Source organism: Passer montanus, unplaced genomic scaffold (genome assembly GCF_014805655.1).
Source record: "Passer montanus isolate IOZ18808 unplaced genomic scaffold, ASM1480565v1 scaffold29, whole genome shotgun sequence".
NCBI lineage: Eukaryota > Metazoa > Chordata > Aves > Passeriformes > Passeridae > Passer > Passer montanus.
This window is the reverse complement of record NW_024367596.1, coordinates 1,149,289-1,174,350: the sequence shown is the minus strand read 5'-3', so window position 1 is coordinate 1,174,350 and position 25,062 is coordinate 1,149,289. Positions and strand designations below refer to the sequence as shown.

General features: G+C 47.5%; 2 protein-coding genes across 7 annotated transcripts in view; one reads left to right on the top strand and one right to left on the bottom strand.

Moving 5' to 3' along the window:
* Positions 1 to 402: 402 nt before the first annotated feature.
* The window catches only part of VEPH1 (ventricular zone expressed PH domain containing 1), a 68,013-nt gene continuing 43,353 nt past the window's right edge, over positions 403 to 25,062 (top strand). The window contains exons 1-6 of one of the 6 annotated variants that reach the window (XM_039713720.1): positions 4,427 to 4,464; positions 4,592 to 4,743; positions 7,149 to 7,204; positions 11,153 to 11,426; positions 11,979 to 12,194; positions 14,452 to 14,659. In XM_039713720.1, the coding sequence (XP_039569654.1) occupies positions 11,289 to 11,426; positions 11,979 to 12,194; positions 14,452 to 14,659 (562 nt within the window). In that variant the 5' untranslated portion in view covers positions 4,427 to 4,464; positions 4,592 to 4,743; positions 7,149 to 7,204; positions 11,153 to 11,288. The other 5 variants (XM_039713723.1, XM_039713721.1, XM_039713722.1 and 2 more) reach the window with 5 other exon arrangements.
* Positions 17,660 to 23,490, bottom strand: PTX3 (pentraxin 3). The gene is made up of 3 exons (XM_039713725.1): positions 23,189 to 23,490; positions 22,190 to 22,711; positions 17,660 to 19,058 (listed from the first exon to the last, which is right to left on the bottom strand). The coding sequence occupies exons 1-3, from the start codon at positions 23,337 to 23,339 to the stop codon at positions 18,445 to 18,447; spliced, it is 1,287 nt and encodes a 428-aa protein (XP_039569659.1). The 5' UTR covers positions 23,340 to 23,490; the 3' UTR covers positions 17,660 to 18,444.

Genomic DNA, 25,062 nt, shown 5'->3' with positions numbered 1-25,062 from the left:
CAGGAGCTTCTCAGGTTAGGGAGGATGTTGGAAGAAAAACAGAAACAGGGATACCTCACAAAAAACCCCAAAACAACCACCCCATAAACAAACCCAAACTAACAAAATCCCCAAAACACAGAGAAACTGAGGAAATGAAACTTAGTGAGGATTGCTCAGGAACGGGGCAGGACAACATGAGAAGAGTGAGAAAGAGATGAAAATAAAGAGATGTTTCCTCCAAAAAGAGACATTTGAGAGAGCAAAGAATCATTAATCCAGACATCAGAACAAACCAGTGACCTGGTGTCGTCTGTTCCTAATGGAGTAGGGAAAAGTCTCTGGCTAATGAGTAATTTCCTAATTGTGGAGTGCTGAAAAGCTTTGCTTAGGGAAGCAACGTCAGGGCAAACATCAGGTGAGCCTAGACCTGACAGCTCCTGCCTCAACAGGTTTGGTAAGCTCGAGGATTTTCCAATCCTACATTCTGCAGTTTCATGTTTATTTACACAAAGAGTTCTACAAATCCAGCAAACAAAGCTTTGCCTGCCAAGCCGCTTCCACATCAGTGCTGGTATGAATTAATTCTAGTAAGGTGCTGCCTCTGTTCTGTTTTGCCTGGTTTCCTTCCGTTCCCAAGTGACTGCTGTGCTTAGCTCTGCTGCCGCTGTGAGATGAGGTGCTGCTGGAAGCGTGTTCCCCTTCCAAAGCCCTGTGCTCCTCTGAGGTGCAGCGTTAATGGTGGAAAGCTTATTCAGCAGATGTTTTAGGGTTTGGAGAACTGTGCTCAAGCAAGGTGTGAGCACTTTATAGAGCAGGTAGTGCTTCTCTCCCGTGTAACTCAGCACAAATCCCCGTGTTCGTTTGCACTGCTATGGATTAGCTGGTTTCATTAGCAGCTTCAGAGGCCGGGTGATTAATATTAATAATCCCTGTTAGCCTATAGACTTAATTAGGGTGAGAAACAGCTGGATGCTGTGCGGAACCAGCCCTGGCTCCAGACGCGGTGTCTCTGCCCTGAGTGCTGAGCTCTTAACTCGGGCAGCTGGGACCGCCAGCTCCTCACGGTTACCTATCAATAGCGCTCCTCCTTCCTGCTTCCAGGACCCTTTAAAGGCTCCTGGCTCCTACCCAGGACCTGGCAGCGTGCTTGGAGCGCTCCCTGGAGTCGGGCGGGTTTTTTCCTGTGTGGGGTAGCCGCTTTTGCTCTCCTGGGTGAGTTTTCCTCCCTGCTGCTCTCAGGGACAGGGGGTTCGTTCCTTGGGCTGTCAGCAGCAGCTTCCTTCGTTTGTCCTGGCTCTCCTTAAAAACACTTGTGCGAGCGGAATGCAGCTTTTGAGCCCTTCGGGCACGGCGAAGTGGGAAAAGCCTCCAGGAATGGTGGGAGTGCGGGGCTGTGAAGGGCTCCTTAAGGCGCAGAGCTGCAGCTCCAGGGGCACCGACCCAGCGCTCGATGGTGGGTCGGGTTCAGGCTCTGAAACCCCGGCAGCAGCGGAGCTATGCAGCTCAATTAGCACAGCTCATAAACTATGCAGCTCAATTAAGGAAGCCCTGTCTGTGGAAAGCCAAGCCAGTGGAAGGAGATGTCTGAAGTAATAAAATATGCGTTCAGTGGGGAAATGATGCAGGTGGTTAATGAAAATGTTACCTGAGATGTGAAATGCGAATGTGTGTGGGGATGTGAAAACAAGGCTGGGTGTGTTTGAGTTTGTCCAAAGGGAGGCTGAGGTGACTTTTTTCTGTTGCTTGTGAATATTTTGGAGACCTCTCCGAACCAGCAGTGGCTATAAAAAGAAGAGTATGCAAAGTTTCCCTATTTGTGATAAACTTTATCACCACGGTGGCGCAGCAGATGTTGGGTTTGTGATGCAAATGAGCCTTCGGAGCAGGGCAGCTGTTAATGAGCTCTGAGCATGGCACCAGGCAATACCCACCTGCAAACCCAAACAGCAATGCCCGGGCTCGGCAGGGTTTGGCTCCTCCAAGACCTGGGTCATAATCCCCGAGTTTTATTCAGGGAAAACCTCTTTTAATTTCAGCAGGGGCTGTGACTGTGGCTGGTACACGGTAACTGGAGAAGAAGCAAGACTTGGTATGGCAATAAGGGGAACCTTTACGTGGTCCTCAAGGCATTTATTTGTGTCCTGGCTGATTCCACCAGAATCAGGGGAATGTTGCCTGATTTTAGGAATATGAGTGGATTAGGGAAACACTCATGGGTGTCCTGCATGGAGTGCACATATTTCAAGGCCATTTATAAGTGGTGATCTGTCCCCTGCTGAGGCTACCCCAGCACAGAGACGTATTTGAAACTCCTTATTTGTCCCATTCCAGATTTCAGCCTCAAACCCAGACAATTATTAGCCAAACTGAAACCCTCTGGAGGTGTGATCTGTGAGTCCTGCACCATTCTCCTTGGTTTTCCCTGGCTGATTCCTGGCATACAACAGGATTTTGGCATTGGGACGGGCTGCAGGGACATAAACCTGATTTTGCCATTAGCCTGTTATGCAGGGAGGGGAGTGGATTCTTATGAATACCCAAAATTAAAGAGACTCCAGCCTGACTGTGAAATTAATAGAGCTATCAACCCCCCCTCTGTCATTATACAACAATTGTTAATTATTTACAAGCAAAGTTCTGCAAGAACACTATTGTAGCTGTCGGCATTGTCGTTATTAAAATTAAAACACTTTGTCTGGGTGGAAGATAACATGAGTCATTTTGGTGAAATGTAATTGAAATGTAATGAATACGGAATATTCTGTTGCTTTTCCCCAATTAGTCAGAGGGAGAACAATAGCCTGTCTCTTCCCTAACAAGATGTTTGTTTTTAAAAGTCTAACAAAATAAATATTTCCAGGGCTTTGCTGAAAAAGGGCGTCATTCATTGTAGCTGTTGTAATAAAAATTAAAACCAATTTCTTTTTTTCCTGGATGGGGAAAAACCTATTTTCATAAAGTAAATTCTCTTCTGTCAGCTGGTGAAAGATCTATGTGAACCTTTTTGCTTTATTGCCACAATATCTTGGTTTGCCTTATTATTAGAGCAAAGACTTTAAAGCTCATTTTTTCCCACCCCCTGCCATGAGCACCTTCCACTATCTCAGGTTGCTCCCAGCCCAGTCCAGCCTGGCCTTGAGCACTTCCAGGCATGGGGAATTCACAATCTCTGGGTGATTTTGGCTGCTAATAGAAGTCAAAGTTAGGTTCATGGTGAGCAAAGGAAGCTCTGAATTCCTGCTGTACAAGGAATAAAGTTGTTATCAGATGCAGAAATAAAATCCAACCCCCTGCCTGTGCTCTCCTAGTCAGACCACCCTGCCCTGTGAAATTTGTTGCATTAAAATCTCTTGTTTAGAAAATGAATTTCAGAGTGAGACTATTTCTGTCCTGCCATCATCTTACGAGCTTTTATACAGTCTCGTGGAAGTGGGAGAGAAGCTGTGTTCCTGTTGTTCCTGAGCTAAAAGGAAGATGTAGGAAACACACAATTGGATTTCCCTTAAAGAACAACAGCAACAGTAACTTTAACATCGTTAAAGGAATGTGTTCACCCCCCATTAATTTTGTATTTGATTGCCCAGGCTGTGGTGCAATGAGCAGGAGCAAAAAAGCCATTAGGAGGAATTGCCATCAAAATTGAGGACCTGTGTGACTGAATGTGTATTCTAGGGAGCAGATTTTTTTAAAAACCTATAATTTATGAACTCCTTCAGTAATACAGAAGCCCTAACAAGAGTTGTACAAATGTTTCCCCTCATTATCTTTGGGCAAACAGGCTTTCCTTTCTCCCAGCAGCTGCCCAAGGGTGCTTGACCTTACACTTGGCTGTTCCCAGTTGGTTCCTTTGATATTTCTTTGGCTGTTATTAGAAAAATGTCCTTGCTAGGACACTCCCAGTGGGGCTTTGCTGCTGTGCTCTCCCAGGAGAGGAGGACACAGCCAGGCTCAGATCCCTAGGGTCAGCTTTAGTTAAGCTTGACTTGGTAAGAATCTGGGATTCATTTGTCAGAGGGAAGTTAAGGGGGAAAGTATGGACATTCTTGGTGGGGAAGGATCAAGTGTGTGCAGAACGCCTCTGGAATGCTTTGGAGATCATTTCTGTTACAGCTGCCAAGCTCTGAGGTGCTCAGGTAGGTCCTGGGCACAGGTCCCACCTGGGCGGGTCCCTCTGGAAGGGCTGGCTGAGGTTCAGGAGCTGTGAGATGCCACAAGTGTCAGCTGAAAGGTGCATTTCCTCAGTGTCCTGCCCTCCCCTGGCTTCTCTTTGGGCTAAAGCTCCTCCAGAGGCACTGAGAGGCTCCAGCCTTTCAGAAGAGGCCCCATAAGTAATATTAACTTCTGCAATTTCCTTGTTACTCTTAAGCAGGTTATTAATTAACTGAATGTAACCACTGGCTGTTGATAAATCCTTTTAACTAATTCAAATTCCATATCGAGCTGGGAGCACTTTCACTCGATCTGCTGCCCAAGTTAAGCTGGGTGAGGAATTATTCCTGATGTGTTTTCCAGCACCGGGGTTGGGGCAGAGGGAGAGAAGATATTTGTTTGCTTGATTCCACATGACAACTCCAGGGTAACTGAATAGACTGTACGGTCGGCTTGACAGGGCTGAGCACCCGCCAGCAGCCTCGCTCACATACCAGAGCCAGGGGGATGGAAGGGGCACTGGCAGCTGGGATGGAGCCCATCCCAATTTCTCCACAGAGCGCCAATTTGCCATCAATTATTCATGTTTTTCTGAGGTCTCGCTTCTGAGAGGTATGAATAACTTAAATATGTGTTTGTGTAACAGCTAGAATAATGAATAAATTACTGCGAGGAGGGGAGTTGGGGAGCAGGGCTGAGTGTTAAATAATGGAGGGAGTTTGGAGGGGATGTGGTCGTTAGCAGCGTGGCTGTGCCGGGGTTTCTCTGACTGCAGGAGCTGTGGCTGTGGGGTGTAGAAATGTGTTACAGTGATGCCTGTGAGGGGTGCTGGGAGTTGGCTGGGGGTGCCAGGGAAGGAAGAAGGAGTGTTTGTGTGTGGGAATGCACCTGCAGCACCCCTGGATCCTCCTGGGGCTGTCTCCTTCCCCTCACCATGCTCGGGGGCACTTTGTCCCTGAGCTCCAGAATTAAATCCTTGCTTTGGGGGAACCCTGGCACGCTGAGGAGCTGCTGGTCCTATTAAATCACCAGCTGGAGAGACACTGGGGTGGACTGCCAGGTACCTGGGAGGAACTTCAGGACATTCAGTGCTTGTCTAGTGACTGCTGCTTCAGGAGACTTTGAGGTTCAGTGATTTTTGCATTTATTTACTGCTCTAGTCCAATTTTCCCTGCCAGAGTGGCATTTTTCATGACAGGGTCCCTGCATTCTGACCCTGCTGTCTCTCATGCTCTGCCCCATTTCCTCCTTCATTCCCTTTAGACAGAAATGCACATTATTCCCTTTGTAAAATTTTAAACCAAATTCTTTTTCTGTAAGATCACTGCAGTCTTAAAAATAAGTCACAGATCTAAAAGCTCGTTAAGCAGCCTTGAAAATGAGCAGCTTTTGATGGCATCATTGTGACAGTGATGGAATTGGTGTTTGTTATGAAGCAGTTTATTCCATTTTAGCACTGTGTTGTTTAGTTTAGTCTAATATTTTAATATCATGGAAACATTTAAACATGGAATTCTTACAAATCTGCCTTACTGCTGTTAAAAATGCGACGTCTAATGAAGTGTTATATAAAGCATCAATGTGTGCTGAACCAGCAGCCAAATAGGATTTCTTATAGATTGAAAATCGGAGAAAACTGTCTTGACAGCAGCCAGATTATCAAGTAATTTATGTATATGAAAAATTGATCAAGTTGTCTGTTTGCAGCAGTAGAAGTTGCCAAGTTCCTGAGTACATTCCTACATTCTGCAGCAGTGGCTCCTGCATGGGTTGTGCAGCCAAAATTGCCTCGGAGCTCGCTGAGATCTGGTTCACTTTGGGCAGATTGTGACCCACAAACCTGCTGATTAAACCAGTTCATCACAGGGGAGAATACTCCCACATCTGGAAGGACCCTGAGCTGCCTTCAGGCTGTGGTGGTGGCCCAGCCCAGAATTGTGGTAGGAGAGATCTCTTACCAGGCTCTGTAATTGCTGATTGTCCTCAGTGGCCTCCACAGGGACACAGGTTCCTTGTGTCCAAAAGCTGGATGCTGACAGCAAGCCAGCTCTCAGCACTGCTGTGAGGTGTTCCATCAGTAAATACCAGTTTTAACCCCTAAAATTAATTCTGGGGGTTAAAATTAATTAATTGACTTCATAATTTATCATTTCATCGTCTGGTCCAGCTCAGCATCCATGGAATTTTAAGGGATGTGAAGTGTGGAAACCTGTCCTGACAGAAAAGAGAGAGGCTCATAGGAAACAATGGTTGTCTTGTGGGAAGATTTTAAATATATGCAGCTGATCCCATGGGAACTGCTGTAGACTATTCACCCTGTGTGAAAATGATGCTCTCTCAATATAATCTTTAATCCTTTTCTTTCACTGAAAAATGTTAGAAATTTATTTCCAAGTTTTGAAAGAATGCCCTGTTTTAGAGAGTAAATGCTTTCCAAGCATAAAAATAAAATAAATTTTGATTAGTGCAAAACAGAGGGGAAAGGTTCTCTGAAATATCTGGTAATATTCTGTCCATGAATTGTATATGTGGATGTTCTTGGGAAATGTATCCAGGCTTTTTTTTCCCCCTGGGTTGGTGCAGGGAGGAAGGAAGTATCCAGCAGTCTTGGCAATATTACAAACTTCTGTAACTCTTTGAGACAGAAATTCCACCAATTTTTTTTTATTGTAAATTGGGGAAGAAGAATTTCAACAGAAGGGAATTCTACCTGAAATTCAAATCTTTCTTTGAGGATATTCTAATCTTCCTGCCATTCATGGAAAAGGAAATGACAAGTAAATATGCAGTTGTTACAAACATTTATCCCCAGAGCATGGAAATGCAAACCTGCTCTGTCACTCATGTGAATAACCAGCCCAGGGCTCAGCAGAGCTGCTCCCCTGGCCTTTAAGGCCCCGGTCCCGAGGGTCAAACCCTGTTGGTGCAAACCAATCATTCCTGGAGCAGTCCTGGGGGGAGTTTCCATTCTGGAAAGGCAGAGTCACTAATGCCATTTTCCTTCTGTTTTCCTCCAGTGCCTTTCATCCACTCTGTGTAATCCATGAGTTAAGCATGGCAACATGGCTTCGAGGTAAGGAAAGAGTTTTTGTTTCCTTTTTAAGGCTACTCAGAGCTCTGGGCTGTGTTGTGCCCAGGATAAAACAGCTCCCAGTTCTCTAACACAAGTCTCTCCAGGTCAAGGGAATTCCCAGATCACTTTCCTCTCCTGTGGAATTTACTAGACACTGTAAGTTACATTTTTGAAGTGGATGCTCATTCCATACCTTTTAGATTTTTGAAGATTTCAGAAAATGAGCATGGCCTTGTGTTTAGCAAAGAGCTTTGGCACCTGTGGTGGCTCAGCCCTTCTGTGGGGAATAAGCAATTGGAAATGGGAGCATCCCTGTCCTCATTGCAGCTCCAGCAAGGGAGAAACCAGAAAATCCTGTGAAGGTTCATTTAAGATGAGCTCCAGTGGCCTGAGTTCTCTAAAATTCCTTAAACAGAATGAAAGCTTTCCTGATGGATGTTGTGTAGCACAGAACTAGATTAAAAATGTCATTGTGCAATTGTTTGAAGGTTGTGGTTCTGTTTTCAGTGGGATAACACCCCAAAATCAAGCAGCTGGATTTATATTTGATGTATTTTGGATGTTAAGGAAATTGTCTTGTAGAATTTCCTTCACTATAAGTATTCAAAAAATTATCTTCTCCCTCTTTAGTTTAAAAGATTATATTTTTTTCTTGTCCTTCTAATGTCATTCTGCAGAAGCTGAGCTCCTGATAAACTGTAAGGCTCAGCCTTTCAGCTCAAGTTCAAATGGCTTTTGGATGCCTGTAGGTCCAACTGCCCTTTTACATGGGATTTTTATTGTTAATCTTCTATTATTGGGGGAATTATTTTGCAAACAGACCAATTCAGTAGCTTCAAGCTCTGAAACCTGTCAGGCTGGCTTTTATTCTGATTGCTTCTGATAAGGAGCTTTGGTAAGAATGCTGTGCCTGCAGCAAGTGGAGAGACTCACCTTGGAGGGGAGCAGCTTCAAGGTCCCAGGGAAAGGGTGGCTCTTTCAGCTTGGCATGAAACGGGAAGGGGGGTGTTGAAAATCAGATCAAACCTTGGAATTAATGTGGGACTGCACCAGAACCAGTGCAAGTGGTTTGTGTTATAAGCTGAGGGTTTTTCCCTGCATAATGATGAGTTGAAGTTTGTTCCCAGTGCTGGCATTCCTGCTTTGTTCCCCATGTTTTGGCCTTGGAAAGGTGTGAATTCCTGCTGTGAGTCCCCTCTGCAGTGCCAGGGGGACCCAGGCAGGATGGACAAACTTTGGCCAAACCCTTTGCCTTGTCCATTCCCTCGGTGTGTGGGACACAAATACAGCTGGTGGAAAACTCTGATGGGTGGTGTGGTCTCCATCTCTGATGAAGATTCAAGGTGATGAGACACCTCAGGAGCAATTTCATTGCCCAGCTTGACCCTTTAAAAAAAGAAAATTTAAAAATGACATTTTATAAGACACATGATTTGTTTTCCCTCTTGCTTAGTGCCAGCTGCCTATTAATAGCAAATCTAGGTCTCCATCTCTGATGAAGATTCAAGGGGATGAGACACCTCAGGAGCTACACCCTGCAGCAATTTCGTTGCCCAGCTTGACCCTTTAAAAAAAGAAAATTTAAAAATGACATTTTATAAGACACATGATTTGTTTTCCCTCTTGCTTAGTGCCAGCTGCCTATTAATAGCAAATCTTGTAGTGAGCAAGGAAATGCTTAAGGAGCAATTCTCTTTAATGCTGATGGAAGGAAAGTATTTCCAGCACTGTTACACAATGTAAGCATTAAGAGGATTTGCTATAATTCCATTTCCAAGAGCTCACAATAAAGAAATGTTTTCCTGCATTATCCTGAGTGTTGTCTATAAAACTCACATAAAATTCTGTGTTTGGGTAGAGCTCAGGACCTCTCTGAGAAGCTGCTGTGCGGGAGCACACCCAGGGGAGGATCATTTGCAAAAGGCCAATGATATTCCCAAGGATCAGGGAATATCCTGAGCTGGAAGGGACCCAGGAGGAGGATGAAGCCCAGCTCCTGCAGAAAGGGCTGCTGTGTTTCAGAGCAGCTGATCCAAGGGAGGGCTCAACAGACCTTCCTTCCTGGAGCACTTTTCTGCATTATGTGGGCACATTTTGTTGTGCTACTCCTGAGGCTCATGTTAAAAGCCAAAGCAAACCTCAGACCCTCTTTTGTGCTCGTGTAAAGGCTGCAAAACAACAGCATTTATTCCTTTGGCCAGGAAATCTCCTCTCCAGCAAGGCTGTTCAGTTGTTTGAAAGAAAGACAACAGTGTGAGCTTACTCAGGGCTGCTCCCCTCCTTCCCAGGGAAGGATAGCTTTCCACTAACACAGAGAGTTCTGTTTCCTCTATTAAAAACAACTGCCCTCGAGTGGAGCAGGCTTTGTATTTTGCCCTGGAAACAGAGCAGCTCATTCAGAGATAAGGCCTCGCTGCATTTGGGTTCCTCGGTCACCTGACGGAGCCCTGGGTAACTTTTAGGCTGCTTTAGTCTGCATTCCTGGCATGCCTTCCCCGTGGCACCGCGATTCACAGCTCCGGGATGCCTGCCTGCCTGCCAGCCTCCCCGGCTGCCTGCTGCCCCTGCCCGGGGGGACAGGAGCAGAGGGACAGCCTGTGTCCCCAGAGCTCCTGTCCCCGTCCCTGAGGAGGCTGTGTCCCCAGAGCTCCTGTCCCCATCCCTGAGGAGGCTTTGCCCCCATAGCACCTGTCCCCATCCCTGAGGATGGCCTGGGAGGTTCCCAAACAGGTAAAAAAAAATATCTCTCTGGGGCTTTCTAAACTTTTATTTTTGGACTTGGGAATGGCTGAGTGTGAGCAGGTGAGAGTACCTGCCCTGCCACCCTCCCTGTGGTTCGGGTGGGTGATTTGTGCCTCGGGATTTGCAGTCTCAGCTCCTTTCTGCTTCTGCTCGATGGGCTTGGGAGTGCTGTGTGATGGCATTGGTAGAGCTGGGGAAATGAAAACAGCCCTGCCTTGTGGCATTAGCAAGTGCAGTGTGCTGCCTATTAAAATAGAGACTGGTGCAGGGAGCTGCTTCCAGAACGTTCTCAGGGTTTTGCCTTGGTTTTGTCCCTTCTGTGGATGCCCCAGCCCTGGCAGTGTTCAAAGCCAGGCTGGGTAAGGACTCGGGCAACCTGGGCTAGTGGGAGGTGGCCCTGCCCATGGCAGGGGGGCTGGATGGGCTTTAAGGTCCCTCCCAGCTCATTAATGTTCTTTGATCCTATTAGTATATTTTGCTCTCTTTTTCCCTGAAAAAGAGAGTAAAATAGAGATTGGGTAGTCCATATCTCAAATAATAATTATAAGTGATGTGTCTTGTGGCTTTGTCAACTCCGGAGAGAACTCCAGAGGAACTGACACCCAGAGTGAATCCATGTGGGACCTAAGCAGAGTTTTGGGACTCAAATACAGGACACTTCCCGAAGTGTGAGCCTGGCTCAGCCTCTGCTCCATTCCTCAGCCAAGGAGAAGAGCAGAGTTTCATCTCAGCCAAGGCTTTGTTTTACAGGAGTTTAAAAGACCCTAGGGATCATTTTGGCAACAAAAGTGACAGTTTGTTCTAAACAAAGCTCGCTATCTTCTCAATCTTGCTAGTAATGTTTTTCTGAGTCAAGACACAACAACCCAGGAAACAAAGGAAGAGGCTTCACCCTCCTCCTCCTGGAGCTCTGCTCCTGACCAGGGAAAGGGGTTTGGAACCTTCAGCACTGGTTCAGGGACCAGCCTGCTCAGGAAACATGCATGGAAATGAAAAAACCTTGGGTTCTCTTATGAGGTATTTTTAAATCTAATTTTAAGCTACTTAGTGTTTGACAGTAAAAATACACACAGTTCATGAATGTGCTTGAGGATGTCCCTGGCTCAGGGGTTCTGTGTGACACTTTCACACACATTTAAAAATCTCTGCTAAACTGGAATATGTCCATCAATGCATTTGCTAATTTTTTGTTTTCTTTTCTTTAAGACTGGGGCCAAGGAAGCCTTGAAATACAGCCCAGATTTCTCCTTCATATGAAGCTGATTGCTCCTGGCCGGGCCTGTTCCCGTGTTGTGCCCAGCTGAGTGCCCATGGTGCCTGCAGAGGGCGGCACAGCAGGGCCATGCATCACCTCTTCGGGCTGGTTTTGGCACAGAAGGACCTGTCCCGGGCAGGGGATCTCTTCTCCCTGGAGGATGCTGAGATCGAGGGAAGCCTCTCTGAAGCTCTTGAACAGATCAGGATTATTAGTTCAGCTGCAGTGAGTGAAACGTTGTCCTTAATAAAATTTTAAATGAGATTATATTGTGTTAATGAGGGGAGGGGAGTATATAAACATTTTAAATTTCTGATGAGACTTGAAGAGCAAATATTTTAAATATATTTATAAATTTTAAAATAAGTATATTTTATTTATATTATATATTTATTTATATGTGTATATATATTTATAAATTTTATATTATATATTTATCTTTTGATATATATTTATATAAATATTTATATTTTTTAAAAATTTTAAATCTGCTGGCAAAATCCAGTTCCCACCAGCTTCCAAGATATTTCATCTTTATAATAATTTTTATTAAATAGTTATTTAAAGCATAATAAAGATTATATGAAATTACAGGGGTCCATACCTTCCCAGTAATGAGAATTAAGGCCTGTGGGATAACAAATTCCAGAGTTTTATCATGCTGAACATTTGTTGTAAAGGTGAACATGGAAAAAAGGACACTGGAATGCTACAAAAACGTAATGGGGTGGGGTGCTGGCAGAGCAGTTCAGTTCAGGTGTGCTTTGCTTGCCCCAGGACTACCAGACCAACGACAACGACCAGGCCGTGGTGGAGATCTGCATCACGCGCATCACCACGGCCATCAGGGAGACTGCCTCCATCGAGAGGCACGGCAGGGCCCTGGTGGCCCTCTGGGAGTCCTGTCTGGAGCACAACCTGACCCCCTCTGGCAAGGACGAGGATGCCCCGCATGCCAAAATCGCCTCTGACATCATGAGCTGTATCCTGCAGGTAGAGCTGGGCTGAGAGCAGCAGTGTCCTCATTGCCCGTTGTTTTTGTTTTTAAAATGCTTTGGGAACTCTCTTTTTGGGTGCTTGTGAGTGGTTTATGTTTAAAACTCAGAGCTGGGGGAATTGCACCGTTCTGATTCCTCCTCTCCTGAGATCATTGAGATAACTCATAGAATCACGGAATGGTTTGGGATGGAAGGACCTCAAAGCCCATCCAGTGCCACCCCTGCCATGGCAGGGACACTTTTCCCTGTCCCAGGTGCTCCAAGCCCTGCCCAGCCTGGCCTTGGGCACTGCCAGGGATAGGGCAGCCACAGCTGAGTTATAAAAGTACATTTGCTGCTCCCTAAAACAGAGCTTTTATTGGCAAGTTCCTTTGCATTAAAACAAAGAGGTATAAACTGAGATTTCCAGCAGATGTGGGGGACAGTTGGAACAATAATGAATATCTGCCAGCTGGGCTGGATCTCAGGCAGGTCTCTGTTGATATCAGCAGCAGGGAGGTCCCCAAGGTTTGCAAACATCACTGTATCAGTTTATTGAAATCTGCTCTTCATTGTCACCTCCACATCTTCTGAGTGTGCCTTCCTGCCCTGATGTTTATCATGGAACAAATGAAACCTTTCTCCTTCCCTCTGAATTCAAACCTTTTCTTAACTAAGGATTTTATCTTTATTGTAAGGGGTGGGGGAAAAAAAGAATTGTTCTTTAGAATTTTCTTAGATCTTTTAAATCCTAGTCAGAGAGCCAAGCCTTATCTTCCCATTCTTTGTGTGGAGTAGCAGAGCAATAACTTGGAGCAGCATTTGGCTCCTGCTCCGTGGTGTCTCAGCCAAACATAACAAGGCATTATGTTGATTTAAACATGCTGCTGCAGAAAGCTTCATTTACTTGGAGGGCTTTTCTCATTAAAGATGCAGCTTTTGGTCATATGGCAGCTGCCAGAATGATCTGTCTTGACACCAAGGGGTGGCTGCAGCCCCTTCTTCTTCAGGGGCTCTGGAAGGGAGTGGCCACTGCTTGGCATGTCTCTGCTCCAAGGGGGAATCCTCAGAGCTGCTCAAACTCTGTGGAATTACAGATTTGGGGTTTCTCAGTCTAAATTTATTCTATTCAGAGCTGCTCCAGAATGAAAGTCTAGAAAGTCTGCTCTGCCTTCCTTTGCACTGCTCTGTTGCTGTCTCAAACATCTGGGTTCCAGGTTTGCCTGGGATTTTGGCTGCTAATTAGACATAATCACACTGCAGGATTATTTTCAGAAACAGGGATGTGCTCCAGTTTCAAAGATCTGAGTGGAGAGGCGAGCACAGCACTGGTTAAGGAGGCTCCAGGGGGAATGTGGGTGCTCAGTGGCACACAAATGTGTCCTGCTGCTGTGGGAATTCAGCAGGCAATGGATGTGTGTGCTTTGTACACACAATTTCCTGTATAAGTAATAGCAGAAAACCTTTCCTGACCTTGTTCCAAGCCCCAGTGTACACTCAGGGACCCTGACACTTCAGAAGCTTGGAGCCATTTTAGGAAGAGGAGTTTGTATTCCTGAAGGATCTCAGTGCTCAGAGGAATTGGCTGGAGGTGCCCAGAGCAGCTGGGGCTGCCCCTGGATCCCTGGCAGTGCTCAAGGCCAGGCTGGACACTGGGGCTGGAGCACCTGGGGCAGTGGGAGGTGTCCCTGCCAGGGCAGGGCTGGAACTGGGTGAGCTTTAATACCTTTCCAACCCAAACCATGCTGGGGTTCTGTGAGTTTAAATAAAAATATGAAATCTTAATGATTACAGAATAATTAATGATCAATACTACAGCTATTAGACTGAGCAAGTGTCCAGTGCAGTTCCAGGGAGTGGCTGCTCCAAGCTGTTTCCTGTGCTTTGGGATGTTGGATACAGCCTCTGTCTTCCCAGGGAGCCCCAAACACAAAATCTCTCATAAGAAATGGTAGCATGTAACTAGTGCATTTCCTATCTTCTGTATTTTATTTATATTGATTTATTTATGCATCACATATTTTGTTCATGCCCCACTGCTTCCTCTAGCAGGAGACAAAAATGGGACTATTCTTAACATTTCCTGCTGCAGTAGTTTTAAATGTCTGTATTTGCTCTTTCTTTGACTCCTGCCTTCAGTGGTGGTACCAAAACATGACCTTCCTTGACAAGTTTTTTTCTCTTTTCCCCTTGGTGCTTTGACTTTGGTTTCCCTACTCTGCCCAGCACAAGGCTTTTATATAAATCTTTTTTTTTTTCCCCTGTTTTTGCAGAATTACAACCGGCCTCCAGTGATGGCCTTGGCTGTGCCAGTGGCAGTGAAATTCCTGCAGAGGGGCAACAAGGAGCTGTGCAGGAACATGTCCAGCTACCTGTCCTTGGCTGCCATTGCCAAGGCTGAGCTGCTGGCTGAGCACACAGAAACCATCGTCAGGAGTGTCCTGCAAGGTAGGCCCAGCCCAGAGCTGGGGTTGAATCCAGGTGTGTGACCAGATCAGGCTGTGCTAGCCACGTACACAACCATGATCTTATAGAATCAATCAATCATTAGGGGTGGGAAAGACTCCAGGATCAATTCAACCATTGAACAAATCATATGAGCTGCATAAAGCAGACCTATGGAAATATCTATAAATGTGATCAAATGTATTAATCACACTCGAACAGCAGACTTTCTCAAGGAATATGTGAATTTACTGCAGCTCTGGAGGTTTTGGTATGGATTGGCTGACCCACAGGGCAGGAAATACATCTGTACTCGTTAATATTCCCTGCTAATGGACTCCAAATTATCAGCCCTGATATGAGGCACCAGCCATGGAGCTCTTATCCTTCCTCTCAGTGTCACTGGCAAGGCTCCAAAAGAGAAATGGGGATGAAATTAATCCCATTCTGTGGTGGGATAGTCAGATGGAAGATATAAAAGCTTTGTAGTGGTTCTTTCATTTTGCCTACGTTATTAGCTTTATATAGAACAATGTTGCTAATCTCTTTACATTTTATTTTTTTGTGGTTTAAAAAGCCAAAAATATTCATTCCTCTGTAAAAAGAACTCCAATTGAATTGGAGTAATAAAGTTCGCAGTGTTTGTTGCAACAAAGTGCTACTGCAGTGGTAAAATCAGTGTTCTCCTTTGAGAAGAGGTAATAGCAGTAAGTAGCAATAACTAATTATTAAAATAACATTGTTATGAAGGTGTTAAGCTCTCAAAATAAACATGTGCATCCTGTATTTATTAATATATAAATTAATTTATAAATTTATTCTTTTAAGACTTACTAATGTGCTAATGTTGTGTTGCCTCTTGTAAATGTTAGGTAGTAACAGAAAGAAATAGTGAGTGCATTCATGGTTTTGGGAAAAGTGATGCACAGCCACAACGGAAGGTTTCAGCACGGCTGAGTTGTATTTATATTCTTCCACCAGCAGATGTTGCTGTGGATATCAGGTTTGGGAATTCCAGCCTGGAAGGGGCCGCTCAGAACAGGCAAAATGATTTGTTTTGCGTAGTGACTTAATTACACTGTACATAATTGGTGTTTGAGGCTGGGTTTGCAGCAGGCTGGAGCTGAGAGCTGCCCTGAGAGTGTTTGCTGAAGGGAGCAGGAGGCGAAGCTGCTGAGGATGGATTTCCAAGGCAGTTTTTGGAGACAAAGCCGTGTTGTGGGGCTGCACAGACGGGGCTCAGCCTCGTGGCACCAGGCTGAGCAAACTTTGGCCCCTTGCCTGCAAATGCTGGAGAGGAACTGGAGTTTTTCATTACTTGGGGCAACTCTTTGGCTGCACAAGCAGGTTCTTATCTCGTTAGCTAAAAAAGAGCCCTTTAGGAAGGGTTTGACTGCTCTGGCCCAGTGAGCGTGGGCTCTGAACTGTGTGCTGACACCGTCCGTCAGCACTGGGGTCACACGGATTTATTCCCATTTATTCACGAGGGACAGCAGCAGCTCTGCCCTGTAATCCGAGAGTCCCATGGCTGCTCCCCCTTCCAGGGCAGCTCAGGCATCCTGTGGTGCTGGGCTGTGCCTCAGCCTCGCTCCTCTGTGTTGGCAGTGCAGGATTGCAGAGGCTTTTTCGTAACTGGAGCCCAATTCCCCAAAATGCTATTTCCTCCAAACTGCTGACACAGGAAAGCGTAGTTGAGTGAGGAAGGAAGGAGAGAAGTGTGCTGGAGGAGGTGGGCTGTGGTGATGGGCTGTGGGAGAGCTCTGCTGGTGCTGGGGGTGATGAAGGAAGAGCAGAGCACTCTGGAAAAGGGAAGTTTTCCAGCTGAGTCAGTGAGGATGGAAGGCCTGGCTTAGCCTCTGGTCCTCTGCCAAACCTGAGCTGAGACAGGAGAGGGACCCCTCCAAGACAAAGCATTTCAGGTATGAGCTGCAGTAAGAGGAGCAGCCAGGAAGGATTTCAGGAGATCTTTTTGAGGATTTTCCTTTTCCTGCTGCATTTCAGGGACATTTGTTTTCACTTAATGGAGGGTACTGAACAGAGGGACGATTTGAGAGTGGTTTTGCCCTTGCACAATGGTGGGACCCTGAGTGTTTCTGTAACTCTGAAGATCTGGGTTTTGGCTGCCAGAGATGAACAGAGGTAATGTTTCATTGTTCTCTAGCTAAGGTTATTTGCAGATATTACTTAGTGAGGGATTTTTGTCAAGTTTATTGCCAAGCATTTATAACGTAGATACATTTTTATTGCAGGGTAACAGGAGAAATCCCAGCAATCAGAGCAATTCTTTTCCCTTAAATAAGCAGTGCTGCCAAAATTTTGGAGCAGTTCGTATAACTTTAGGTATGAAGTACAACCCTCTTGAATGGCACAGGAAAGTGGAATTTACCTTTTTTTACTACTTTTGTATCCAGGCAGCAAGGATCTGTCATGGTCAGGAGGAAGTGTAGCAGCAGCATGTCAAGAAATTTGTCAAAGTCTGTTCTTAGGACATCTGTAGAGAATGAGAGAGACATGGGGATAGAGAAGAAGGATGGGCTGCTTCCAGGGGAAATAGGAATTGTTTGAGTAAGACATTCCTCATGATAACTTCTTCAGAGGCTTCAACAGGTAGCAAGTAATGGTTCTTGTTGTAAATGGTTACATACACAGTGAGTAGGGTATTCATCATTCGCTGCTTGTGCTCTGTTTTCTACACGAAAATCAGCAGTTCCTTGGCTCTCTGCAGCTGCTGCTGTGCTCTGTATCCAGCCCTAGGCTTTTAGGGGATTTGGGATAAGTTTGTGCAAGAGAGAAGAGAATCACTGGCAGTGAGCAGCAACTGTATCTTGTACAAACCCCCTGAGGACAGCAAACAAGTCCAAGTGTACCTTAAAACCTGGCCCCAGAGGGCCAGGATTGTGCATGGGGTCCCTGCTCCTGTGAGATGTTGCTATTGGTGTTTTCTCTATCAGCAGCTAAAACTGCATGGTTCAAAATGTCGAAAAAGCCCCACATGGGACTTGGTTCAGACTTTTGGTTTATGAGAAGAGTAGAGAGTTTTAGTCTAGTAAAGTATCTTTATTTACAAAACAACTTTACAAAAATAATTTCAATAAAATTATCACAAAGTCAATGTACAATATAATACAGCTGCATTTCCTCCCAATGTCATATCAGATTATGATGGGGAATATTATTTTTATATCAATCTGTGGCACAAATAATGCTTTAAACAAGGAACTAACTTTCTTAGAGTCTACACATTACTAACAACGATTAATAGACAACACACTTCTTGATTTGATTCCTCTGTAAAATTCACATTAACACTATAGAACCCAAGGATTGGAGGGAGTCTGGAATGGTTTGGGTTGGAATGGACCTTAAAGCTCATCCAGCGGGAACACTTTCCACTGTCCCAGGCGCTCCAAGCCCCAGTGTCCAGCCTGGCCTTGGGCACTGCCAGGGATCCAGGGGCAGCCACAGCTGCTCTGTTTTCAGAGCCAGGTCAGATTTTCCTCAGCAGGGATGTTGGGAGCTCCATTTGGCTCCTGAATGTCCACGGTGACCCTCATTTTATACATCAGAGAACCCTGCACTGGAGAGACGGAGCTGCCTGACCCAGGAACAGCTTTCCCAATGCCATGCTTTGGTGTGTGGCTGTTTTCAGGGTTTCTCCAGGACAGCAGGCAGAGATCACTCCCATCTCCACAGTGCCTCTTTCTGTCACTTTGCAGGGCTGATGTTCCTTGGGAATTCCAGAGGCAGGGGCTCCTGCAGCTCTGGCTGTTTCAATGTTGCTGTTCAGCTCTGTGCAATCCATTCCTGTGCAGCCCCCAGCTTTAGGACACGTACTGGGCCCCTCCGTAGGGCAGCACCTCGGTGACCCCCCAGCCCACCACGTTGCCCCGGGTGCCACAGGTGTCCCCCGTGCTCTGAGCTGTCACCTCGGCGGGGCTGAGCACTCGGTCCCACAGGTTAAAGCCAGTCAGCTTCCCCGAGAAGGCCAGAGCTTCATCAAACCCCCCTCCCACACAGCAGCCGTTCTTCTCCTGGCCCAGCTGCAGGATGCCCCCGTCGGGGATGGTGTGAGCCCCAGCCACGTCCCAGGCGCTGGCTGCCAGCTCCCCCTGTGCCCACAGGGATGCAGATCCATTCTCTGAGCTCCAGGAGCCGCACAGGTGGAGCCACTTGCCAGGAACAACCACATTTGTGGCAGCCAGCTTGTGCTGGGTGCCGCCCACGGCGAGCACGGCCGCGGCCCGGCTCAGGTACAGCTGGATTTCATAGGGGTTGAACTTGGTTCCGTAGGAGAACACGATGGTTTTGTCCAAGGCCTCGGTCACCTTGAGCCAGATGCAGGCAGTGAAGGAGCTCAGGGTCATTCCAGAGGTTGGGTGGACGCTCCCAAAGATCTTCCTCGAGCGCATGGGGAACAGAATTGCGGTTTCACAGCCTGGAAAGGTTTAGAAGATTGTCAGGTAAATAAGAACTGGTTTATTTGTATGTGCACAGCTGGGACCTTTGACACTACATGGCATCATTAAGGTTGGAATTGCCTCTGTGATCACCCAGTTGTGGCTGCCCCATCCCTGGCAGTGTCCAAGGCCAGGCTGGACACTGAGGCTTGGAGCAGCCTGGGACAGGGAAAGGTGTCCCTGCCCATGGCAGCTGGGATTGCAACAAGATGATCTTTAAAAATCTCTTCATCCCACATCATTCCATGTTTCTGTGAACTGCCAGCCAAGCACCACTGTGTTCACCACTCAACCAGGTGCCACATCCACCCATTTCTGAGCTCTCCCAGGGATGGGGGCTCCATCACTCCCCCAGCAACCTGTCCCAGTGCCTGATCCAGTGCTCACTTCGCGGCTTCCCAAAGGGAGCTGAGAGCTCAGCTCATCCAGTGGCATGCAGGAACCCACCCCAGGATGATTGGAAGGAGCTGTCAGAGCTCTTTTCAGTGTGGGAATTGCTGGACACTATGGCAAGGGATAATCTGGCTGCAGGAATCTCTTGGCTCTTCCCTGCCTGCACAGGGGGCACTGTACACTCCTGGGACATCCAAAGGGTTAATGCAGCCTGTCTGCCTTGCTGCTTCCTTTGGGAAACTGGGCTTCTTGCTCTGAATGGAGCACCACCTCCTGGGAGAGGGACTCTGTCAGCCCCTGGAATTGGGTAATTCTGCCAGGTAATTGAGCAACCCTCCCTTGGCGCCACTGAAGCGATGTTCTATCCTCTGTTCTAAGTGTGGAGTAGGGAAAATACCAACATTCTGCAGAGGGAAGGGGTCTGAGATCCCCTCAAAGAGCAGGTTTGGCATTCCCAGGAGAGGGGGGAGGCTGTGCCTGGAGAAGGGAACTGCTGGGAGGCTGTGCCATGGATAATGGGCATCAGGAGCTGCTGAGAAGCAGAAAATGTTGGCAGGAACGTGCTGAGATAGGTTGCTTCCTTAATTTCCATTACTCCCTTTCCTGGCCCTGCCTTTGGGATTTTTTGGTCAGGAGCTTTCATGCACACTGGTTAAACAGGGGAAATGATGTGACAAGTGATACCTTTTAACCAGCTCTTCTCTCATGTCCAATTAATCCAAGCGTTGATAATAGAAATTACATTAGTTAAAACCACTAAGAGAAATTTATGCAACTTGGGAAAGCAACTGGAGATCAGTAAAGCCAAGACATTTCTGGTGGTTTCTGTGCTGTTCCCTGGTTGCACCTAAGTTAATATCCAAGGTGACAGGAGGGAACAAGCAGCCCCTTCTCCAATTAAGCTGCTTCACTTCCTGTTTAAAGAAGCTGGAGGATCCGAAATGTCTAAAACGTGTGTGGAAATTTCTGCTCCAGGGAATGAAGGACTCTTTGTGCCCTCCAGGACTGAGCTGCTGTGGTATTTCATGGGCTGCTTCCCTCCAGCTTTGAACAGATTTTACATCTCCCATTGACGCTTTTGAGGAGGGGCAGGGTCAGTAAGCAACTGCTGGGGATTCTCCTTAAAATGCTACTTAGGAGCACTATTGTGAAAAAGCTTTTAATTAGCAAGCTTTCAAGCTCTATTATCAAAACCTAAACAAAATTAAAACCAGCCTCAGTGAAGAACAAAAAAGTGTGATTAGAAAATCCCTCCAGAGTATGGCTGGCAGTAAGTCAAGATGTGAGAAATTAAAGTCAGTTGCTAAAAATTCCCTTGGAAAAAAAATCCAGGGAGATACTCTGGAAGTACTTAAAATGTAGCCTTTAAATTTACATGTATGGTTGTTTTATGTAAAATCATGTGGGAACCAGTGGAAATAAAATGAATTTCCACTGATGATCCTCACTGCAGATCAAGTTTGTTGCTCTCACCTAGGGCAGAGCAGCTGCTGAGGCTGGCTGGGGTACAGGGAGATAAGGAATGAGATCGTGCTCTTTGCAAAGTTTGTGTTTGGGGAAAAGAGGAATATGCTCAAAGACCTCCTCCCAAAGCACAAAGATTTCTGAGGTGGTGTGATAAAGCAATGAAAACAATTTACTTCTGAAGCCGAGTCTGCCCTGTGTGAAGGGATGGGCTCAGGTTAGGCTGTAAAGGCTTTGATGTGAACAATGTTGTGGCTTTTTGTGGCCTTTGCTGTAGCAATTACTGCTCCTCTCCGCTCCCTGGGGTGAGAGCTCTCTCTGGAGATGCTGCACCCCCTCCTTCCTACACACCCACCCTGCGGGGGTGGATTTTGGGGGAGTTTAGGTGACAGTAACTTATATTTGTAGAAAACAGAGCCATTAACCCACAGTTAGAAGGCTGCCAGTGAAGCTCGCTGGTGGGCAGGGTGATTTCAGTGCAGGTTATCTTGCACATGGTGATTCTGCACCCACATTGACACAAATGAGGGGCTGCTCTGCCACACCCAAGCTGCTGCTGCTTTTTTAGGCGTCCCCTTGCCCTGCACAGAAAAGCTGGGTTGGGATTTGAGGCGGGAGCCCACCTTTCTACAGCCACCCCACTGACCAGTGCCAGTGCTTTGGAAAAGGAAAAATCCCCCAAACAACAGCAGCACGGGTCACTGATTTCTCTGTGCCAGTGGGAATATTCAGAGCAGAATATTCCCACTGGCATGCAGGGAATGTGCCCTCCCTGCCCTGGAAGTGTGCTTGGCTGGCTGGCAGCACCATGTCCAGCTTTGGACACTGGAGCTGGTGAGGAGATGTTCATGGAGGAAGAGGAAGGAGTGGGAACATGCAGGAGAACAGAAGAGCTCTGTGACTGCTGCAAACTCACAGGAGTCACCAGCTAGGAAGGAAAAAGGTGAGAGAACATAATCTGGATGTCTAAAATACATGTACTGCTCTCTGACAATGGCTTTGATCTGGGAGAGCCTGAAGGAGGTGGGATCCTGGCTGGCGCTGCCCTGCACAAGGACTGTGATGAAACCTATCTTTGATCCCATGTTTGAAAAGCTCAGTGCCTCTTTTTGCACCAGTTCTGGGGTTCCCCCCTTCACACACAGCCTGTTCAAAGCTGCCCTGCTGCTCCTGGGGCTGCTTTGGAGCCGTTGCAGAAGGAGGTGCCCAGGAGGGGCTTTGTGTTAGTTTGGAGCTCTCAGGCTGGCCTTACCTGCTGGCAGCAGGTGCTGAGCTGCCCATTGCTGTGACGCCCTCAGCTCAGCCCGGGTCTGCTGCAGCTCCTTCCACACTGAGCTCAGGATGAGGCTGTCCCCTGTGCTGGCATCCAGTTTGTGCTGCTGCAGAGCTGTTTCCTGCGCCTGCTGCTCGGCCCTGCGGCGCCAGGCGCTCTCCAGCCAGCCCAGCCTCAGCGACACGTTGTGGCTCAGCTGCAGGATGTGCTCCAGAACCTTCCCTTGCTCCGAGTCCTGCAGCCTCCTGGCCTCCTCAGCCTGGTCTCTGCTCCTCGCCAGCTCCTGCTCCACCTGGGACACCACGTGGGAGGTGACAGTGGCGAAGGTGCCCGCCAGGGTGGTGGCCAGCTGGCTCAGCTCTGCCTTCAGGGTCTGCAGCTCCAGCCTGGGGAGCTCATCCAGAGCCTGCAGCATCATGTTCTCCTTCATCTGCGAGTTCTCCAGCATGATGAACAGCTTGTCCCACTTGCTGTGCTCCCGCTGGCAGTCGCACGAAGCAGCTGGAAGGGAAGGTACAGATGTTGCTGTTCCTTTGTACCGAGTTTTACACGGCAGTGTTTGGTAAAACCTGGCTCTGTGCAAGGCTCGTGTCCTCTGGACTGCCACAGAATCGTGGGCTCAGACTGGCTTGGGCTGGAAGGGACCTTACAGACAATCTGGTTCCAACCCCCTGCCGTGCTGGGGCCAGTGCCTTTCCCTCTGCATCAGGACAGAACCGTGCAGGGGTGTGATCAGAGATCCTAAACCCCTGGGACAGCAGCAGCCTTTTGCAGGAAAACTGAGAAATCAAGAGCCTAGAGCACAGTCCAAGGCACCCCATCCAAGGGCTTTACTATTACTGCCCATAACAATCCACTGCTATGAGCAAGAGCTTCTCCCTCTGGGAAAAGTAAATTATGTTTGCAGTAATAACTCCTACAAGACCTAGGCAGCACCAAAGGCAGTTCTGCACTTAAATTCAGTTTAAGTTTACTCACCTTCCTCAGTCGCAGGGGCTGGACCCTCGATTTCATTATCCAGGTTCACGTACATGAGCTCGTAGTCATCGTCTTCATCCACCACAGAGCCAGAAGCCCTGAAAACACAGAGCAGCAGCGTGAGCAGGGAGAGGAGCTCTCGGGGCAGCATTCTGCGGGCTGCTTCCTGACGGTCCTTGGGCGGTGAGGAGCTGCGGGAGGCTGCAGCAGAGCCGGGGCTGTGCGGGGCTGTGAGAAGCTGCGGGGCCGCAGCAGAGCCGGGGCTGTGCGGAGGGAGCTGCGGGGCCGCAGCGGAGCCGCGCTGAGCGCTGCGAGCGCCGAGCCCGAATGAATGAGCTGCTGCCCTGTGAGCGCAGCGCTCCCGGCTCTGCCTTTTGGCCGGCAGGCGAGGAAGGGAAGGGAAGGGGGCGGGCAGCTTGCTCAGTCCCAGCCCTCCAGGTTTGCCTGGGCGATGCTCTGAGTGGCCAAGGGGAGAGCTGTGCTCGCCCCGGGGCGGATTGGGACGGGGCTGGGTGGGAGCGCTCGGGCTGGGCTGGGTTGTTTTGTGTCGTTTGTGGAAAAGAAAGTGTTCCCTGCAAGTTCAGTTTGTGGTGTGTGCCAGGGCTCGGGAGGGGATTGGTAGAAAAATAAACATACCTGGAGTTGGTTTGGATACACGTGTCTGGTTTAGCTAAATAGAGCTTTTTTGGAGGGTTAGGCGCTGCTGTATAATAAATTCTATTATATGCCAACAGTTTATTGGTTTAAGCAATAAAGGAGAGCTCTTAAGGAGTTCTAACAGCTTCTTAGGGTCCTGCTTTTCCAGCCCTAATTAGCACTTACACCACCATTACTCCGTGGGTAATCTGTTAGTGCTGTATCCTGTTTTGGGAACTGTAAATCTGCAGCTGCACAATCAGAGTTGTGTCTGTTACCTTTGAAAATGCAAAACAAGGTGCTTTTGGATGAAACATTAATTTAGTCTAAGTCTTATTGGTATTAATCAGGTTTAAATTCTGTAATCTTATTGGTTCAACAGGCCATTAATCATGTCAGAGATGCTTTGCTTAGGTGAGATTAGGGGTGATCTCATACAAATTGTGTATTGGCTATGAAATATCCAGAGAATAGCAAAAATCCCCTCCTGTAATTACATCTGACTTGGAATCTATGTTCTCTTTCCATTTGTGTCTCTGGTTTTGCTTATACAAACCTGCACTACCTGGGAGGAATTCCTCCCTGGGAGGGTGGTGGGGACAAGGTGAGGATGGTGCACAGGTTGGACTGATTCTGGAGGTCCTTTCCAACCTAAATGATTCCATGACTTTCCAGTAGGTATGTGCCAAACCTGAGTCATCCTGGGGGAAAAATTAGTCCTGGTGCTTGAGCTTCGTCTTTGGAAGCTCCCTTTGGAGTGAAAATCCAACTGCCCATGGGACACTCGTTCCTCCCGAGCTCTCTGTGCTGCTGGGATGGGCAGAGCTGGAGCTCGGGCAGCCTTTTCCAGGAGTGGCTGCAGGGCTGGCACCCCCCCACCACGCCCCGGGGTCCCTCCCTGCCTCCTGTGCAGCCCTGGAGTGTCCCCAGCTGTAGGACACTGTGTGCTGCAGTTGTGTCATTCCCAGCGTGTGGTCTGCTTGGGAAGGGTGAGGAAATCTAATCTGGAAAGTATTGGGGGGTCAGGGTGGCAGGGAAGGAAGAGGGAAGGAAGGCATTTAGGGAATTGAGTGGGATGTTTTTTTCCATTCTCACACAACAAACATTTTCAGGCTCTTAGTTTAGATTGAGGCAGATGTAGCAAGAATGGGAACAAGTGAATTATTCAGAATTCCCGATATTGCCTCTGGCTGTCTGAGCTTTGGAAATTAGGGGGCTGGGTGTGCATAAATCCCCTC

What these genes read in the sequence shown, in the direction of transcription:
- PTX3 (XM_039713725.1), bottom strand. Translation starts at nt 23,339, where the DNA reads ATGCTGCCCCGAGAGCTCCTCTCCCTGCTCACGCTGCTGCTCTGTGTT. An exon ending in AGCCCCTGCGACTGAGGAAG is followed by an intron (nt 22,712 to 23,188) that starts GTGAGTAAACTT and finishes CTTCCCTTCCAG; the next exon opens with CTGCTTCGTGCGACTGCCAG. An exon ending in TCAGCACCTGCTGCCAGCAG is followed by an intron (nt 19,059 to 22,189) that starts GTAAGGCCAGCC and finishes AAACCTTTCCAG; the next exon opens with GCTGTGAAACCGCAATTCTG.